General features: G+C 52.2%; 1 protein-coding gene across 1 annotated transcript in view; it reads right to left on the reverse strand.

The window, feature by feature from the left end:
• The window catches only part of POU2F3 (POU class 2 homeobox 3), a gene marked incomplete at both ends in the record, with an annotated part of 78898 nt that extends 59899 nt beyond the window's left edge, over positions 1–18999 (reverse strand). The window contains 2 exons of the mRNA XM_082660915.1: positions 12308–12376; positions 18972–18999. Coding sequence (XP_082517041.1) covers positions 12308–12376; positions 18972–18999 — 97 coding nt within the window. The remainder of the gene's footprint in view (positions 1–12307; positions 12377–18971) is intronic.
• Between the last annotated feature and the right edge of the window lie 1564 nt (positions 19000–20563).

Consider the following 20563-nt stretch of genomic DNA (forward strand, 5'->3'; position numbering starts at 1 on the left):
GGTTGGTAAGAGACACTTCGCCACCCCCTTCCCGGGACTGAGTGAAGTGGGGGTGAGAAGGGTGGGTGGGAAGAGCAAGGATAGCTACCGAGAGGGGCGTGCAGCCGGGCGCTGGTCCTCACGTGGGCACACAGATGTCCTTTGTGCCGCTCAGAGGGGCACGTGTGTGGTAGATGGGAGATGCTATCTCACATTTGTAGAACAACTCTCACTTCTGAGAGCTGCCACAGACACACTCTTGTTTCATTCATGCCTCACAACTTGTTTTACAGATAAGGAAACTGAGGCTGGGCCATGGCGCCTGAGCTGGAGGAAAGGAAGTTGGATCTCAGGGCTCTGGCTGCAGGGCTGGTGCGCTGGCCAACACGCATGGGTCTTGGGGCGTGCACTGGGTTTGTTCCTTTCTGTGCAGTGCACTTTCGTATCCAGTCCTTATTAGAGTCTCGCCTGCCTGTGAGTTCTACAGAGCCGGGATTCCAGAACTCCTGTTTCACCAGTGAGTACACTGAGGCTCAGAGAGGGCGGGGCTGGTTAATGTCACACAGCCGTCTTCCGCATCCAGACACCATGCCATGCCCTTTCCCTCACGCGGGGTAACGTAGCTTCCTCTCCTGCTGGGGCCTGTGTTCCTAGGGCTGGAGGGGCCACTTCTGAGGGAAGGATGATGGGGAGGGGGGAGACTTTGTCCAACAAAACAAGGAAACAAAAGCAAAAGACAGAGGACTGCCTCTAGGGTAGGGAAAGGGCTTTTAAAGAAACAGGGATCTCAACCCGTTGTTGTGACCTTGAGACAGTCATTCTTCTTTTCTGATCCCACTCTCTTTCCCCATAAAATAGGAGAATGGGACTAGATCAGAGAATTTTCAAACATTTTGGCAGGAGAACACTATTTTCAAATAATAGGGATTAATTAATAGTTGACATTTACTGAGCATGTACTATGCACCAAGCTTTAAACAATGTATTAAACAATGTATTAAACAATGTATTAAACAATGTATTAAACATTTTATACACAGGAGAGCATTTAATCCTCACAACCACCCTATGAGTAGGTGTTCTTATTATCCCCATTTTACAGATGAGGAAACTTGAGGCTCAGAGAGGTCAATCAACTTGCCCAACTTTACTGATTAGTAAATTGCCGAGTAGAAACTCAAGCCCACGTCTGTCCACCAGCCAAGGCTGACCACACCACAGTATATATTGACATACTATCTCCAAATGAAAACACATATGGAGTCGCCACAGAAACTTGAGGGGGGAAAAAAGATTTTTCCAGAACTATAAACATCATCTAGTCTCCTTGAATCTGTACCATTCCTAAACACTGGGTCCTGGGAGGAGGGGTCTTTCCACCAACTCCCTCCCCTTCTTCTGGCCATTTCCTGATTGCCTGGAGTCAGTTTGTTTGAGGGTCCTTCACCAAAGCACGCTTCCCACTCCCAAGCGCAGGTGGATAGGACAGTGTGTTGGCCATGAGTGAACGAATTCACAGGTAGGTCTACTCAGGAGACAGCCCATATTCCTAATAGAGGGTCCCTAGATTGGCCATTGGGTCACGTGTGGACACTCTGTCCTTCTGATACTAATACTGGCAAATGGCATTACTGTATGGCAGGCTCTGCTCTAAGCGCCTTACACACGTTGGCTTATTCAGCCCTCACAGCAGGGGCTTCCCTGGTGGCACAGCGGTTAAGAATCCGCCTGCCAATGCAGGGGACATGGGTTCGAGCCCTGGTCCGGGAAGATCCCACATGCCGCGGAGCAACGACGCCCGTGTGCCATACTACTGAGCCTGCGCTCTAGAGCCCGCGAGCCACAACTACTGAGCTCGCGTGCCACAACTACTGAAGCCCGTGTGCCTAGAGCCCGTGCTCCGCAACAAGAGAAGCCACCGCAATGAGAAGCCCGTGCACCGCAACGAAGAGTAGCCCCTGCTCGCCGCAACTAAAGAAAACCCGCGTGCAGCAACGAAGACCCAACGCAGCCCTAAATAAATGAATAAATAAATAAATTTATTAAAGAAAAAAAGCCAAAAAAAAAAAAAAGTTCCTTACTCTCCATAATATTAAAAAAGAAAAACAAAACAAAAAAATCCTCACGGCAACTCTAGGAGTCTATCCCTGTTATTACCTCCATTTTACAGTCTAGGAAACCGAGCAGAGACATTAAGTAACCAGCCCAAGGTCATATAACTAGTAAGTAGAAAAGCTGGGATTCAAATACAGACTCTGGCTCCAAAGTCTATGCCCTTAATGCCTCCGCCTTGGTAAGCTGGGGGCAGCAGTGCCCTTCCTAACACGTTACAGGAACTGAGAGGTACAGCAACCCCCACCTTTCAAATAATAACCAGTGAGCACAAAGGGTCAGCATGTGCTCACGGATCTCAGCATCTTAGAGCCGGAAGTGATCTTAGAGACTCTCAAGTTCAGACCCTCCGTCCAATGCACGAACTCAGGCCTGAAGACGGGAGGTGACTTGCTGACACAGGTTCATGGTAGAGATGAGTCCAGATTCCATCTCTCCTCACATCTCCTCAACCACACGAGAAGGTGCAGACTGTTTCTCCAGTTTCACTGGTAGAAAAACTGAGATGACTAGTCTGTTGTCAGCAGAGGGAGACAGGCCTGAGCCCAGGACCAGAACTCACTCAATGGTCCTTAAGAGCCCAATCATCCTTGTGACGCTGGAGTAAACTGAGTTGGGGCTAGGCGGGGATGGGGACCCAGCTGGTTCTCCCGAGAGGCAGAGGTCACAAATACCCCACTCAGCCAACCACCCTCAGGCCTCCAGGGGCCTGAGGGGAGGGGACAGGGACAGGGTGGGAGCAGCCAGCCCAGTGCTACCTCCTTTTGATACCTTGGAGTCCAGAGCAGACATTTCCCAGCAGGCTTAACCCTTCTTGTGCGTGCTTCCCTTCTCAAGAAAAGCTTAATCATCCTCATTTGAATTTCAAATGACCTCTCCCCTCTCCCCACTCCCTGCCCCAACAGGCTTTGAGGCAGGGATATGGAAATTCACCCAGCAGTATGGAAATCATTGCCCTATGCAAATTGGGCGCCAGGACCCCATCGTCATAGCAACTACTGGGTTTGCTCTCCTTTTGGCCCCTCTCTGGGCTCTCTGGCTTAGATTTTTTGTTCCTCTTCCCAGCAGGCAGGGGGGGCACCCCTCACCGAGGTGCCCAACGGGGCCCAGACCCGTCAGGCTTCCTGCCTGCTTCTCTAGTGCAAATCTGGACCCAGATTTGGTCTCACCCAAGCGAGACCAGCCGCTGTTTTTTTCTCAGGCTAGCCTAATCCGAGGATGGTCTAGATGGTGGTGAGGAAGTTCTGGAGTCTGGAGGACACAGCGATGCTCCTAGAGGGGGTGACAGGAGAGGAGAGACCTAGAGGGCTTCGGTGGTGCCAGTGATAGGAGATGGAACGCAGGGCACGGAACCTGTATGTAAAATGCCATGCAAATGAACACCTATTATTTTTTGAGTCAACAGCACGAGTGCTTTCTGGGGAGATGCCTGCAGCTCTGTTTCCCGTGCTCCGAGCTTGGCACAAAGGCCTGCCCTCCCTGAGTCTCCCAGGGCCCTGCTGTTAGCCAGGAGCTCCCCCACAGTCAGCTCTAAGCCCGTGGAGAATCCAGGAGAGGACTTTGAACTGTCTGTGGCTGAAGTCCCTAGAAGTGAAATTCAGCCTCCTTTGAGGACTCTGGTCATTCGCTCAGCTTCCCCAGCCCTGTCCTACCAGACCCTCAGGCTCCAATGAGAGGAACGCAGCCCCAGTTGGGATGACCTCCTGCGGCTTCCCTTTTAAGGACATGTCTGCCCCTCTTCCCCTTGGCCGTGGGGAGTGGGGAGTGAGAGGAGGCAAGGGGAGCTGCACCTGCTTCTCCCCTCAGCAGCTCTTCCTAAGGACGGGTCATCCTGGCAGAGCCCTTCCCTTCCCGAGGGGGACCCACTAGCAAATGCGGGCAGAGACTCCAACTTCAGTCTCCCCTACCCCTCCTGTAGTTTCACAACCCCCCACCACCACCACCCCAGCCTGCCTTTGATAGAGCCTTGACCAGAAAGGAAGACTGCCAGTGGGTGCAGCCCACCACCAGACTGCCCAACCTGCCCTGAGGGCTTTGAGGTGGGGATTGTGTGAGTCGTGTGTGTTTGCACGTGAGTGTGAGTTGGGCGTGTGTGTGTCTGTGTGTTTGGGAGTGGGGCGGATGGAGTGTAACTGCATTTCAGTTGTCCGGATTGGGGCTGCTCTTTTTTTTTTTTAATAGGATTTACTCTTTTTTTTTTTTTTTTTAATTTATTTATTTGTTTAGGGCTGTGTTGGGTCTTCGTTTCTGTGCGAGGGCTTTCTCTAGTTGTGGCAAGCAGGGGCCACTCTTCATCGCGGTGCGCGGGCCTCTCACTATCGCGGCCTCTCGTTGCGGAGCACAGGCTCCAGACGGGGCCGCTCTTCAAGCCCGAAGACGTAACCCTAATTTGGCTGCTCATTTCTTTTCAAATTCTTTTTCCACTTGTTCAGCATTTTTCCACACCAGGTGTTCATTGCTGTAACTGTTTCTTAAGGAGGAGGGTGGACCCAAGAGACCAAAAGCATTTACTCACAGCTTATGAGGGAGGGGGGCTACAATTTGGGTGCCTTAGTGAAGGGCTAAGGCCCAGAAGCTACAGTGTTAAGTCTCTGGACGTTGCTCAGGGCCTCTCTCTCTCTCTCTGTCTGTGTGTGTGTGTGTGTGTGTGTGTGTGTGTGTGTGTTGGTAGCGGGTTGAGGGTGGGTGTCATTTCACCCCTGGCAGCAAAGGATAGCCTGGGACTGACCTCTCCTGCTGGATCTCCCCATCACTGCCCCCACGGCACCAACAGTGGGAGTAGGAGGGATGCTAAGAAGGTCATAAGATGTACCCATTGTCCATGGGATGCCAAAGGAAAGGGGCATTCTTATGCACACTCTTATCCTCTAATGCAGGGCACCTCCAAGTGTGGTCCAACAGCCAGGCGGGTCTGAGCTGTTCATTAAGGTTGGAGACCAGATGCGTCCAAACACAGAGAGTAAGAATTTAGAAATGTTCACAGCACCCCAAGTACGTCATTAGTGAGCGCTCCCTGTGGACGCAGTGGAGACAAGTCTGGGCCCTGTTGAATGTGTGTGGTGGGTACGAGCTGCATACCAGTCCTGCACGGTGGGACTGTGGACTGCTCTGTGACAGACTGGAAGTAAAACGAGCGGTCCTGCAGCCCACGTTGTTTGAAGCGGTGCCCTAAGGAATGACGGCTGATGAAACCAAGCGGAACTCCAGATGGTAAAAGACAGCACACAGGTGCCCCCCCCCCCGACCCGGCCCCCTCGCTTTGTTCCCTCTTAGGCTGGAGAGAAAAGGAGGTCCATGTTCTTCTGGGGGCTGCTGAGATGGCAGCTGGGGTGGGGAAGGTGGCCTTCCTTAAAGAGATCTCCGAGAGGAAGGGGGACGCGTGTCAGGCAGGACTTGGCTCATCCACCTGCACTGGTGCTAAGGTTTAACGTAATTTTATATTTACAAACATACCTGCTACCCAGAGGCAAGTATTAATTTAGTCCATATGGACTATTACCCCTCTTGAGATTGTGACATACACACTCCTAACACACTCTTATATAGTGTGCTTAGACTTTAAAGTATCTTGACTCATTTCTGGACACGAATGTGTTATAAACCTCCTGATTCCAAGCAACATATAAAAAACCACTGCTATTAAAAACACTTCACAACATTTTCATCTGAGCAGCATGGTCCTGCCCTGTGGGCTTGGGTTTGGGACTAGATGGGTGAGAAAGTGTGGCACAGGTGAGAGCTGCTGTAGTAATTCTTTTATTTGCAGAGGTTCTCTGTGTGCTAGAGGCAGGTACCTCCTGACGCCACAGGCTGCTCTCCCGAGACCTCTGGCACACACAGCCACAGTATGAAGCCTGGATGGTGAATTAGTACCTCCTCATCCCCCTGCACAGAAACTGGAAACGTGGTGAGATGGAAGCCACTCTGGTTTGAGAAGGCCAGAACCAGGGGCAAGGGGCTTAGGCTGCAGCGTGAGGGTTGTAGACAAGAGATAGGAAAGGACTTCCGACACTGAGAATTGTATCCTACAAGAGTAGGTGGCCAAGAGAAATTGTGGGGTTAGCTTTTCTTAAGGATGGAAGATAAATGAGGGGAAAATAGCTCTAAGAACAGGATCCTTTATTTTCCAGGGATGGTTTTGAAATGGCTTCAAAGGAAGAGAGAGGTATGGACAAGATATCCTCTCAGAATCCAGGGATTCATCTCAGTTCCCCCTGGACATCTGGAGGGGCTGTGGCTTCCTTTTTGTCCTCCAGAGAGGTAAGGGAGAGAGTGGGTACAGACCAAGGCACAGGACCAGAGTCATCAGGCTTGAATCCTAGAGCCCACCCAGCTCATTCTCTTCACTTTACTCCCTCAAGCCCTCTCTCCCGCCATATTATGACAAGGAAACTCGAGTCTAAGGCACAAGCAGACTTGTCCCACACTGCTCAGTGACAGAGCTTTGTCTTGTCTCCTGAACGTTTCTGATAATTATCAACCTAATGATGGACTGTATTTGTATGGTGACATTCACTTTGCAAAGTGCTTTCACACCCACTCTGTCATTTAATCATAAAAGGGTGTGTGTGTGTGTGTGTGTGTGTGCGCGCGCACGCACACGCGTGCGCCCATGTGTCTCATTTAGAAAGAGCTGTCAATAGGAGACTGTTCTGCACCTTCCCCCAAGTCTCACCTCACCCCAGGCACTTCCTAGACTTCTCTCGTCCTCTCTGTCATTGAAAGAATAGTTTTATTCCATAAACATTTGGGTTAAAACCCACACACGTCTCTAGAGCCTTCCACCTGTTTCTGCCTGGAACTGCACCTCTTCGTCGCAGTGAGACGTAGTTTCTTTATCCTTAGCTCTTTTCTTGGGGACTCACTAGGGTGGAGATGGCGAGGTCCCAGGAATGAACTGACCAAGACAGGGCTTCTCTTCTTGGGTCAGTTACTCATTATTTCTTTGGGCCTTAAGGAGAATCACTAACCTCTCTGGGCTCCCCTATATAATCGTGTCCATTCCGTCTTAAAACCATGTAGAAAGTTGCCAGATTTAAGTGAGGAGACTCTCTGCAAAGGGTCCCCACACAGCTAACTCCCCTGGATGGTCCTTCCAGATGGTGGGACACGGTGAGCCATTTCACTTCTCAGATAGGCAACTGAAGCAAAGAAGAAGGGCAGCAGGAAGGGATGACTGAACAGAGTCCGGTCCCCACCCCCTTCCTTCTTGCTCCCCTTTTCCTCCCCTGGGCTCCCCTCGTGGAGCCCTTCCTTCCCAGATCTCTGAGCAGGATAAGGGTCCTAAGGCGTCTGCTCCACTGTCATCTGGGCCTGCAAACCTCCACTCCACCCATGACAACTGAGCCTGCAGAATGCGGGGAGCCGGGGCTGGTGTGTCGGTGAGGCTGGCCCAGGATGAGAGAAGAGATGGAGACAGTTCTCTCCAAGGCCAGATTCTCCCTCTCCACAGTTCACCAAAGGGAGTAAGTGGACCCCAGCTCTTTCCCTCTCTTCCCCAGCAAGCACATTTTGGCACCAGACAAGGCTTCTGCCTCTTGGATGAGACCAGCCCCCCAGCAGGGGCTCTAGCCAAGGAGGAGAGCCAAGCCCCTTGGCTGGAGCCACCTGCCATAATTTCGGCATCTCCCTGATGCCGCCACTCTCTTGTGTCCTCTGTCCCTGGTTTCCTGTGCTGGTCCCCAGTCTTCCCACCACCATCTCTGGGTAAATAGTCACTAGAAAGACCCAAGTTTAATTCTGTCATTTGCTAGATACAGAACCTTGGGGAGATCAGCTAACCAGCCTCAACTTCCCCGTCTGCAAAGTGGGATGGCGTCATCTACCCTCACAGAATTGTTGTAAAGTCCAAACGCACTGTTTGAACGTGCTCTTCCAAACACAGGTTGGCCCTGTGATCCACTCCACCATGAAGCCCTGGAGGAAAGCTCCTGGAAGACAGGGACTGTTTCGTCATCTTTCTGAGCCCAGGGTTTGACACAAGCGAGGACTGCCAGCGAGGTCAGAGAAGAGGACGGAGCCTGAACAGAGCAAGGCAGCTGGAGGTGTCAGAAGGAGAGCGGGCTGAGAGGGGTGGTGGAAGGAGGGGATATAGGGGCTGAGGGAGGTGACGGGGTAGACGGGCAGAGCTCAGGGCTGAGGAAGTCCCCACACAAATGCACAGTGTGGGAACTGATGGCAGAGAATATGGAAAAGCAGAACTGCATACACATCTTTAAAAATTCAGCCCTTAGAGGCTATCCAGCCCCAAACCCTCCTTAATGGGGAGGAAAATAAATGTCTGGGTGGGAAAACATTTGCCCAATAATCTGCAGGGAGTTAATAGACTGCAGTCAGGACTGAGTTTGATTACTGGTTAGAAGCTGTGTGATCCTGGGCTAGTTAGTTTCTCATTCTGAGCCACAATTTCCTCATTGATAAAAATGGCAATTGTAAGAATTAAATGAGGTAATGCATGTACAGTTGGCTCCACGGGCCTGGGTATGGGAAGGAGGCTCCGTGGATGTGACTGGCCTTTCCTTTCTTCTTCTCAAGCCCACCGTATTTGTCCTCCCCCTGTGTAGGAGCCTACACTGTGACCAGAGTGGTCAAAAGTCATAGGGTTATCTGCTTGGGTGCTTGGGGATGGTCAGTTATGGAGCTGGGAGCTTTTGAAATGTGGGTAAGGCTATGTTCTTATCAACCACTCAGTTGAGAACCGGAAAAAAAAAAAAATCGGTGTCAGTCTCAAGAAGGAAGGAAAAGTAAAAACGGGAAGTAAGAGGAAGGATAGAAAAGCTGATAGTTCAGAAATCTAGAAACAGCTTGGCCTCAGTCTTCTGCAGGGTGTGGAAACAACACTGGCCAGGGGATCGGGAGTCTTCTCTGGTCCCGAGCGCTGTCACAAAGACACTGAATTTCTCCTCTGTCCACCCATGCCTCGGCTTCCTCATAGACCGAAGGAAAGGAAAGGATGAGCTAGCTTCCCTGCCACGTCTCTACCAACCGGGAGGTCTGTGTCTGGACTAGAGAACGCTCTCCTTTGCGGTCCTGGCCAGTGTGGAGGGGAAATTCACTTCCCTTTCCCAGCTCCCACCTCGTGCACCTTGGGGATTTCACACAACACAGAGGGTGCTCTCAGGGAGCTGGGGCTTTCTAGGTCACCTTTGTTTATAGTTTCTTTAAAACCCAGAGACAAACCACCCCTTAATTCAGGCACTGTTGGGGAGGGGAATCTGCCTTTTAAAAATCCAAAGGAAGCCATTAAACCAAGTTGGTAATCGCTGTGACTCACGATAAGTTTTCCTCTGTAGAAAATGAGTCAGAATGACTTTCCAGGAAGCTTGGTTACTTTAATTAGCTGCCTCTTTTTTTCTTGCCCTTAAAAACATGCAGTAATTTGACAGTCACCTAAGTAAGGATGCTACCAGCCACCAAGCTGAGCCGCTAGAAGTGAAGGATCTGGGAATGGAGGCGTTCTGACAGATGAACTAAAGGGACTCTTTGGAGTTGAGAAGGACCCACACAGACTCTTTCCCTGAATGGTGGAAGGAACAAAATCAACCTGTAGGGTTGATCCACTTGGCCTGAGTGAAGGGGAGAAGGGCACTCCAGCTACCTGCAGCCCCAGAACACTTAGCATCAAGTCTCGTTGTGTATATTACAGAATCTTAATGATGCCATTAGAGGAAATGATGACCGCAGCTGTCAATGTGCCAAGCACTGTGCTGAGGGCTTTAAATATCTCAGCTAACCCTCAACCCACTCTCTACGATGGACATTAATTGTCCTCTTTACAAGAGATCAGGCTAAACTAACTCATCAGATCACATAAACCAGTCAGCAGCAGAGCTGTGATTCTTACCCCAGGTCTGTTTGATTCTAAATCCATACTCTTCAAAGGTCATCTGTTCCTGCCTCCTAGGGAAGCAAAGCGGCTGGTCCAAGGTCACATTCTGAACTGGCAGACACTGAGATGACACTCGTATTCTGAAAGTCCCAGTTTATGTTCAGACTCTTTCTCCTTCAACCTTTCTCCTTCAAGCTCCCACAGTCCCAGACAGGAGGCCAGAGCCTGCTGAGACTGCCTGTAACGCCTTAACCTTCCTAATCCCCAGGTTCTGAACTCCCTCTGTCTCCTGGATCGCTTTTCAGGGTCTCATGTAGGTCCTTCTCACTCCTGACACAGTTGTCTTGACTTGGTCCCGTAACTAATAACAGAGTACCAGAGCTATCCTGTTAAGTGTGGACTTCCACCCTCATGGACACTCTCTTAGCTGTGTCACCACATACCTGGGGCAATATACCTGGCCCAGGTGAACAGGGTCAGCTCTAGCCAGCCTGCTAGTGGGAAAGGGTGACTCAACTTCTGAATCAAGGCTTCTGGACTCTGGTTTTTCTCTAGGGAAGAGTTCAGAGCAGAGATGTACCTATTACTACTCATCAGGTGAACTGATATGAAAGCCTTGCTGGAGTTCTGGAGATGAAAGGGAATTTTCTTCACAACTGGGGAGAACAGATACCCCACTCCACAGACCTTTAAACATACTCAGCTAATAAATCAATTGACAAATGGTTGCAATTGGCCCACTCTCTCCAAGCTTAACTGTTCCCAGACACAAAGCAAAGTATAAAACATGTACCACTACCCGTGTAAACAGACAGTTTCTAGACTAAATTGAGGGCGGAGGGGCAGAAACGTTTATGGTAAATGTATGCTGCAGATGCCTCCACAAGACCCCCAATTATCGTGTCCCTGATCCTGAGTCTTTTAGCTTCAAGAATGGAACTAGACTGCACCTGAAGACTTGGGAAAAGATTTCAGCTCTGGGGGACATCGATTCTCTTCCACTTCTAATTTCTGTGCCTCTAATGATCCAGATGAAAGACTAATTGAGGTCTTGTTGGGATACTATTAAAGTTATTTGGTGGTGTTACAACTTATGCTCATCTTTCTTCAAGTTCTTTTTAATTATATGGAGCTTTCAAAGCAAGGTTTGGACTATGGAGTTAAAAGAGAGAGCTAGGGGCTTCCCTGGTGGCGCAGTGGTTGAGAGTCCGCCTGCCGATGCAGGGGACACGGGTTCGCGCCCCAGTCCGGGAAGATCCCACATGCCGTGGAGCGGCTGGGCCCGTGAGCCATGGCCACTGAGCTTGCGCATCTGGAGCCTGTGCTCCGCAATGGGAGAGGCCACAACAGTGAGAGGCCCGCGTACCGCAAAAAAAAAAAAAAGAGAGAGAGAGAGAGAGCTATGAAACTTTCTTCTCAACTCTTCCCTCTCCTTTTCCTTTTATTCACAAAGCAAAGACATCTAAAGGCACCAAGCCCTCCTTTCTGGGTCTGTTTGCCACCCACATGCATGTAATTTGGAAGAGGAACACTTGTCCATGGGCCTCTTTGATTAGTTCCTTGAGTAGGATTATTGAGAAATCTGGGGTTAAAAGGCCTTAGTTCCCATCTACCAGAGACACATTCTGCCTTCCGTCAGTCAGTAGCAGCTGGGAACACAGCCTGCTGCTTCTAGGGGCCTTGAAAAAAAAATGGTACTGATGAACCTAGTTGCAGGGCAGGAATAAAGATGTAGACATAGAGCATGGACTTGAGGACATGGGGTGGGAGGGGGAAGCTGGGGCGAAGTGAGAGTAGCATCGACATATATACACTATCGAATGTAAAATAGTTGGCTGGTGGGAAGTAGCTGCATAGCACAGGGAGATCAGCTCGGTGCTTTGCGATGACCTAGAGGGGTGGGATAGGGAGGGCGGGAGGGAGGCTCAAGAGGGAGGGGATATGGGGACGTGTATGCATATGGCTGATTTGCTTTGTTGTGCAACAGAAACTAACAGGGTATTGTGAAGCAATTATACTGCAGTAAAGATCTATTAAAAAAATAGTAAAAAAAGCTAAAAGCAAAAAAACAAATGTTACTTAAAAATGAAAAAAAAAAAGTGAATCTCCTCCCTGACTTCTTGTTTGTTTCTAAGGATCTGGCCCTTTCCTAGCCTAGTTTCAGAGGCTTTGTTCCGTTGTATACCGATGTCTACTGTTCAAAGGCTCCAGGGTCATACCCCCTGTCTCTAGGGAATCCCTTCATTTCCTAAGACCCAGCCTTTGGGTCTGACTGGCTGAAAGACCAAGCCGGAAGAGGTACCACGTTATTCCATTATTCGATGAATTCCAGTAACTCTGTCCTGCCCTTGCTTTTCTGTTTCATTTCCCAGAAGAGAAGACCCTTACCTGTCTCCACCTGGCTGAGAGCACTTCGAGCAACTGTAGAATCTGCTACATCCCCACTCATCTTGATATCTGCAGGGAGAACACAACTGATTTTAGTAACAGGTCACAATTTTTCTCGCTATGACCTATGTGGCTTTAACTAAACAGCGAAGATGAATGGGTAATTACAACAAGCATCAGACTTTCAAATTCCTGATTCCTAAACATACAACTATTAGAATATTCATAAGCTTGGGGCACATATCCCCTCGTCCCAGGCTTGCCTCCTTTCCCCCTTTCTCCAGTGCTACTGCAGGGTCTCTCCCCTTTGCATCATTCACGGCCACTTCCTTCTATCACCAGGCTCAGTTGGTAAAAATTTAACAAGGGGAAGGGCACAGCGGAGGGAGGGGAATGGGGGAGAATGCTCCTCATTCTCCATCCTCATTTCCTTTGGGATTTGGGGGATGTCTGATATTTTTTAAAGTAGTACAAGAAATATCCATCTCCCGTCCTCCCCCTCATAATAACTCTACCTTGAGAGGCAAGAGCACCCTGGGACCAAGGCTTGCCCTTCTCCTCTTTTTTAGCCAATCCTGCCTCTATTCTCTGCCTGATTCTCAGAGGTCAACCCACTGTCTGGTGATCAAACCCTAGTTCCCGTGTGGCCCTCCTTGGGAACCCTTACCTTCTCTCCTACTCCTTCAACGTTCTCAGTAAGAAAGGGATGGCAGGCGGGTCAGCGTCCCGCGGAGAGAGAAGACCTACACAAGGCCCCCTGTCTCAGCCCCCAAGTGCTGCGGGTCTGGCCTCTCTGCCCTGCTTCATTTCAGTAAATTAAACATTTACCCACAACAGACAGCTGCTGCTGCCTAAGAGGCCCCTAAGTCTCCTCAAGGGTCAGCAAAGAGAAGGAAAGAGACAACTTTGAGCTAACTCACTCTCAGCTCCTCTCCTTATGAAACCACCCCAATACTGAAGCCGTTAAAGACAGAAGAATATTTTATTCAAATCATGTTGACCCCCTCCCTTCTCTGGGGCAGCACTTTTGACTCTTTCAAACCAGATAAAGTCTTGGTGAGCCAATTTGCATACCCGGCCCCCCAGCCAATCCCGGGTAAGCAGCCCGTCTTAATTTGGGCCACATAATTGGGCAGTTGACAGTCTGGATGTCTGAGGTCTGGAGATGACCAGGAGGAGGGAGAAGGGTGGACCTCCACCCCAGGAAAAGCAGGAAGAAACCGACTTTTATTTCTTCTTCTTCTTCTACTTTTTTTTTTTTTTTTTTTAGGGCAATGATGTGTGTGGCTCTGGCAGAGGTTTAAAGTGTGGTCCCAGGGGATGCAGTGACTGCAGTGCAGGAGGGGTGACTGTTATGCCAAGCAAGACAGAGATGGGGAGTCCCGAGGTTCTACAGCCCTTGGAACACCCCAGGAGCAGGGGAGGGAGTAAGCAACCTTGGGAACCACTGTAGTTTGAGGAATAGTTTTGAGACTGGTCAAAGTGATGACTCCCAGGTAAATACTTGGAGCTCCGTACAGCCCTCCCCAGACATCCACACTGTCCTGCGTGGTTACAGACCTCTAGGGGAAACCCTGCAGCCACACTTGCCACCCCTCTCAGTGCACTACATTTAAGAAGGCATTTCTCCAGCCTAACCAAAGTCCTTCCTGCTGCAGTTTGAAACTTTTTGTACAGTCTGTCATGCATGAATATGCAGAGTAACTAGTGTGGGCCACCCGGACAGGTCTGCAAAGGGCTTCTGCTACTCCACGCTTTCTGCTCCAGGGGGGAGATGGGCTTAGCTTCGTCCCACCCATGAAGGGCCACGCTGGAGCTGGGCATTGCCTATTATAGATCGGCTCAGTTACACTTCCCCATAGGGATCCTTCAACAGTGCAGAGAAAACGTCAGAGACTGCTGGGAAGGGGCGGGAGGGGGTGAGTGCTCACCACCTCTCCCGTTGCTGAGCACAGGCTCCGGAAGCGCAGGCTCAGCGGCCATGGCTCACGGGCCCAGCCACTCCGTGGCATGTGGGATCCTCCGAGACCGGGGCACGAACCCATGTCCCCTGCATCGGCAGGAGGACTCTCAACCACTGGGAAGCCCTCTCAGTGGGCTTTTAAACCTGCTTCAGTGGCGCTGGGAATTCAGAGCATGGGTTTTGACAGCAGACAGACCTGGATTTAATCCCAGTGCCATCCTAACTAGCACAGGGGGACCCTGGCCACATATTTGAACCTCAGTTTTCTCAACTAAAAAAAAAAAAATGAGAAAAATGATACTTCCCAGAGTTATAGTGAGGAGCAAATAAGATACTGAATGAAAACAGCCTGGCACAGTTCCTGGCACAAAGGAAGCACGTGATAAATGAATTAACTAAACAGATACTTAGGCTTCGATCGGAGTCCCCTTCTTCCATTACAGTTAACAGCTTTGGTTTTTCTGTCTAAGCAGTATCATAATTTGTCCTTTACCTGGGAAGCCATCTGCATTCTCCCAATTCTGACTTCATGGGAAAAACGCTCATGGGGACAAGAAGAGTTTAAGAGGTAGTGAGGGTGGGATGATGACCAGGTATTCTGAATCAACTTATTTCAAACATCTGACGTTTAAGAAGGGTGACATTTTAGCTAAACCATAATTCTATGCCTGTAACCCAAACACTCCTCCAACACCCATTCCCTGCACCACCTTTAACTCTACCCAAAAGCCATCTCTCTGATCTTTTAAATTAGCATGAAAGGTAGTCCTAATCATGTCTAAAATTAACTTTTGAAGGAGTCAAAGGCTCCACACTCTTCCAGGACATCTACTCATTGCATGTACCCATTATGGGAGCAACATTGTGACACTTCGGCATTGGACAGGGATTTGAGTCTGAATGGAGGGTCAGGCTGAGATGATCTGTGAAACCTCTTAACTCCCATAGGATGTTAAGACACTGAGAACCTGTTCCTGTTGGGTAGGAGGCCGAGGCTGATGGGTGGGACGAGCTCTTGGGTCTCAGCCTAAAAATGGGCCAACACCGAAACTCGCCGAGACGCCACAACCCTTCGCCTGTCGGACAGCACGTGCCGGAGGTGAGTGAGAGAGGTGTGGGGTGCGGTCAGGCTTCTCTGCTGTTCTAATCTAAGCTGGCAACTGAGGAGGTTCCTTGCCATCACTCCCTTCTCTGGGGAGGCTCAGCTGGTCCGTGTAAGAACCCAGATGCCAGATGCAGCCCCTCATCTGCTTCACCGGCGCTGTCACCCGCTGAAGCTGGAGCGAAATGTTGGCCGCTGGCCTTGACCTCCCTGTGCCTTGGCATGACCCAGCAGCAGCCCCTCCTTACACATCTGTGAACCAGGATGTGTGTGTGAACCTGCAGGAGCAAAGTCCAAGGGGCAGCACTTCCCCAGGCTGCAGGCTGAGTGTCCACGGTGTCCTGGACCTCCTGGGTCCAGGCTATGCCAGGAAAACAAAAGGCCCACTCCTCTCTCTCCTACTGTCCATCTTCATCTCTTCGGAAGGGACTGGAGCTCCCTCCTGACTTCTCCCTCCCATACCCACTGCTTCAGGCACTTCTACCAGAGGGAATTCAAGGGGCTACCGGTCCTACTTCTGAGCGAGCCAGGGTTCCAACTCTTCCCTGGAGGAGATGCTTCTCACCTCTTCTACAAGAGAAATGCACTTCCTCTCAAGAGACCTTCCAACCCCCTGAGCTGGAACTGGTATCAGTCTGTGAGACTCGATCCTCCTTTCCCAACGCTGATAGAGAACAGCTCACAGTGAGGAAAAGGGCAAAAAAGAGATGCTCTGGGACTAACCAGCTGTCCCCCTCCAGCTGGTTTCCCACTGTTTCCTCCATCTCTTCTCTCCCTCCTGAGCTTTCTGTCTGACTCTTGCCTACCTGCATTGGGCCTGGGAGGGAGGAGCCCCTCCTTAGCCTGGGTGCCCCTGTGTCTGGTGACCTCATGTCTGCTCGGGTGTTTGTGCTCCCATGTGAGAGGTGTTCTACAAAATACAAAGTGCTGAGGTCCCAGGCCAACCTGAATCACGGCTGGTACCCAGGTTATCAGAGCAAAAAGATGGGCTGACTCAGGGGCCGCAGTGCTTGCGGAGCTGCTGAGTGGGGGACCTTACGCATTATTTTGTGTGCCCCTGCTCCCCCTCCAACCCCCCCAGACTGTTGCAGTAGATCCATGGAGGGGGAATCCCCAAGGGCCTAGGACTGGGGATTTACAGGGCAAGCGCTGCTTATAAAGCATCCGCAGGACACAGGATCGCTGGGAGGGGAAAAGCAGGGCTCAGAAGAGACCAGATTTCCACAGCGAGGATCCTGGACTCAGAGACCCTAGAGAGGGGCCCACAGGGAGACACTCCATAGACGGATCCTCCCTCAGAGACCCCACAGCAGCGCCTTCAATGAAAGACCTTACAAAGATGACCCCGGACTAAAAAGCCCACTGAGAAGACCCAGCAAAGGGAGCCCTCAAATGGAGACCTAGTTAGAGAGGCCCCACAGAAAGTCCCAAATTGAGCGATCCCTTTGAGGTCTCCAAAGGGGAACCAGACACCACAGAGAGGCCAGGAAACCTCACAGGGAGGCCAGGCAGCCCTGAGGGGAGATAGACTACAGAAGCGGGCTGGGGAGCAGTGGCAAGCAAATGTAGAGAGATGACTCAGGTCACCCACCCGAGGTAAACAGGTGGACGGAGAACCCACCTGAGGAGTCAGCGCACCCTGGGTTTAGCTCAATCACCCCCTTTGTGTCTGCCTGCAGGGGACAGGGCTGGGGGAGGTGCCCGGGCTTCTGAAAAGCGTCAGCCTGGAGCTTCCTCCCAGGCCAGGCATGGAGGGCTTGGCCTCCTCACCTCAGCCTCACCCTCTCTTTCCTGCTCTCGGCTAGATCCTCTTAGCCCCCAGGCGGCCTCCCTGCTGGGTCCCAGCTGCCCCCCCTCCTCCCACTTCCCCCAGAGCAGGAGCCCCCAGTAGACAATGAGGTGGAAAACCCCCAGGAAGTCTCTGGTCTTGGTCCTAAAGAACTTCCCACTGGGGGGTGTGCCTTCAGGTTTTGCTCCCATGCACACCTAGGCCTTCTTGGTGGAACGTGGAGAAAGGAGAACCCGGGATCTGCCCCCAGCTATGTCCAGCTCCATGCTGGTGCTACGAGGTCTGAAAATGGACTTTCCCCAACCATTGGATGATACCCAGTTGGATGATTCTTTCCGCCACACCGAGCCCTCCCTGGCATGTCCTGGCACCTGGGGATCCACTCAGAGCTAACACCTCACCGTCTGCTGGTTTTCACTCAGCCCCACCAGGACTGCGTCTGGGAAACTGGGTCTCCCCCGTGCACCCACTGCTGCTTGATTTCAAGGATTGGCGGCTCCAGGAAGGGCCAAAGCCTCCAGCCTGCGCTGCTCCTTGGGGTAGGTCATGAGAATTGACTCCCTCACTCTTCCTCCAGAAAAGAGAGCAGGTAACAAAATTCCCATCAACAGCCCTGAAGTCCTTAATGAAGGTCATTCATTGGGTGTTGCCCCCTTTAAGAGGCAAGTTGCTGGTTTGAAATGGCCAAATCAGGCTCAGCTTTCTCCATGTCAGTCCGTCTCTGCTCAGGCCCTCAGACCTCCAGAAGGCCCACCCCGACACCAAGTCCAACCTCCAGGATTAGTAGCTCGAGTCCTTGCCCAGCTGTGGAAGGAGGGATCAGCAGGGTGAATGGAGGGGTCTTGGTTCACTCCATGCCCATAGACCTTTCACGCAGGGGAAACTGACTCCCAGAAAAGCATTTCCATGGCCTAGGTTCCCACCCCTGAGGAGAGGAGGGCTTGGCATCTAAATCCATGGGACATAGAACACAGAGGATGTATCTCTTACTGCCCCCCCCCCCCCAGACACAGAGATGGAAGCGCTTTCCCACAGGGCCCTGTGCAGGCTTCTCCTCCTGTGCGTCCCACAGAGCTCCGGCTCAGCCCCCGCACGCGGATCCCCCAGCCCCGCCGCGCACCAGCCTACGGCACTGCCTAGGCTCACGGAGCAGGGGAGCAGGTACACCTTCACGGGTGGGGTCTGCTCCACCTCTTCTCCCAACACACATGGGGACAGGTAGACTCACCTCTGACACACACGGACACATGCTTCCCTAGGCCCTGATCAATACACGTGCACCATGGCACCTGCCCCAGGTGTGCCTCTGTAAATGCCCAGCTCCACTCACTTTTCCTAGGCACCCCCTAGACCTTACCAATATCCACTCTCCCTATACTTCACATAAATGCCTGGGACACCAAACACGCAACATGTGGATACACGTATTTCTCTCACTTCTGCACTCCAAGGTCCACACCCCTGGCTGAGCCAGTGAGCCACCCTTCTGCAACCAGTGAACAGGGCAACTTCCCCGAGACTACCACAGCTCAGCACGCCCAGGTCCCACAGGGCTGCGGCTCTCCAGATGCCAGCGCTCTCCAGATGCGAGGCTTCAGAAGCCCTCCCACCCTCCACCGTAGCCCCTACCTTCATTCTTCCCCAAAGTCCCCCAGACGGACCCTGCGCCCGCCAGCTCGGGGCGACCCGCTATCCACACTGCCCTCTCCTGGCCGCTGGGGAACAAGACCCCCCGAGAGCGGCGCCCCTGTCATTCGCCCCTGCCCGAGCACAGTGACACCTGTCAGAGCTCGCGCCCTCCGCCCCTCACCTGGGTGCATGGGTTCCAGATTCACCATCCTGCCCCAGGCGGGGCCAAAGCCAGCTTCCCCCCAGGCCCCTCGCGGCTGCCCCAGCCGGGCCTCCGGGGAAGCCAGGGTCTCCTTCCTCCCGCCCCCGGCCGCCGCCGCCGCGGGAGCCGCCGCCGGAGCCGTCGCCGCAGCCGTAGCGCGCTCCGCTGCTCCCTCCCGCCCACCCGGGCAGCACTCGGCGCGGCGGGATTGCCACACGCCCCAGGTGAGCACGCGGCGCGGCGGGGCGGGGGCCTCGGACCACGCCCCCTGGCAGGGCCCCCGCGCCTGGCCCCCGGCCCAGGCAAAGCAGCGATTTGCATTCGGGGAGCCGGGGGCCGGGGGAGGGGGCAGGCGGTGCTGCCGGGGCGGGTCCTGACCCTGCGGAACACCTGTCCACCTCGGACCCGCCAATGGCCTCTCCCCACCGCGCCCGGCCCAACAGCTTGCCCTACTGAGGAACCCCTGGCAGATTAACCAGCGGGGCGGCGGGGGGGGGGGGGGCGGGCTGAGCTTCCGTCTGGACAGACACCCCGGCTCTGCGAGGAGCTCTGGAAGTGTTTGGAGAAGCCGCGGGAGTGCGCTGGGAAGAATCTGGTGTTGGAATCCTACCTCTCTGCCGCTTACCGGGCTGTGTGACATGAGACAAGGCTCATCACCTCCCTGAACTCAGTTTACTCAACCGTAAAACGGGGGCAGGTGTTAATCTTAACTGGCATCTATCTATCTGAAGTTAGCAGGTGGTCAAGCTCACCTAGGCCCCCTGTGCATCCTCACCACATCCTGGGACCTAGATGGGGCCCAGCTAATTATCACATTTTCTGGGTGAAGATAGTGTCTCTTGCCTGCCCTACCAGGTCCCAGGTTGCTGCGAGGCTCTATGAGAGTATGATGTGAAGGCTATTTACTAGTGTCAGGGGCTGTGGGAACAGCCACCTCCTCATTTACAGAGCTGGGAAGTGACTTGTCCAAAGGCACACAATTCCCTAGTGGTGGAAGGAAGCTGGCTGGGATCAGGTCTCTGGACTCCCACTCCCGTGCTCTCTGCAGCACCCATCATAGACTCGTCACCTGAGCTTCCCCACCCTTCTCCTCCACTCTTCAGGCCCCAGGAAGAGGTGGCAAGGCGAAGAGACCACCTGTGTATAAGCCTTGAAAGCCATGTGCCCACAGCAGGCCAGACCTCGCCTTTCTTTCCAGACAGGTCTCCCTATCAACCTGCTTACAGAACAAGTCCCGGGCTTTTCTGCCTCTGTGCCTTGTTTGCACTGTTCTTTCCAGTTGGTATGTCCACCCACCATCCACCCCAATAATCCCCATTAGAATATCCAGCATTTATTGAGCTTTCAGTGCATCAGGCACTGTGCTAACCAACACTTGAGAGGCACCTGATCTTGTTTAGTCCTCATAACAACTCGAAAACGGGACTGTTATTATTTCCATTTTACAGATGGGAAAAATGAGGCTTAGAGAGTTTAGTGTGCCCACAGTTACCCTTCCAGCAAGTATCAGGGCTCCTGTTCTAAAATTCTGCACTCTTCTCCCTTCGTGCACTATTCAAATGCCACCTCCT

This window comes from Grampus griseus (genome assembly GCF_964374135.1).
Source record: "Grampus griseus genome assembly, chromosome: 8".
NCBI classification, from domain to species: Eukaryota; Metazoa; Chordata; class Mammalia; order Artiodactyla; family Delphinidae; genus Grampus; species Grampus griseus.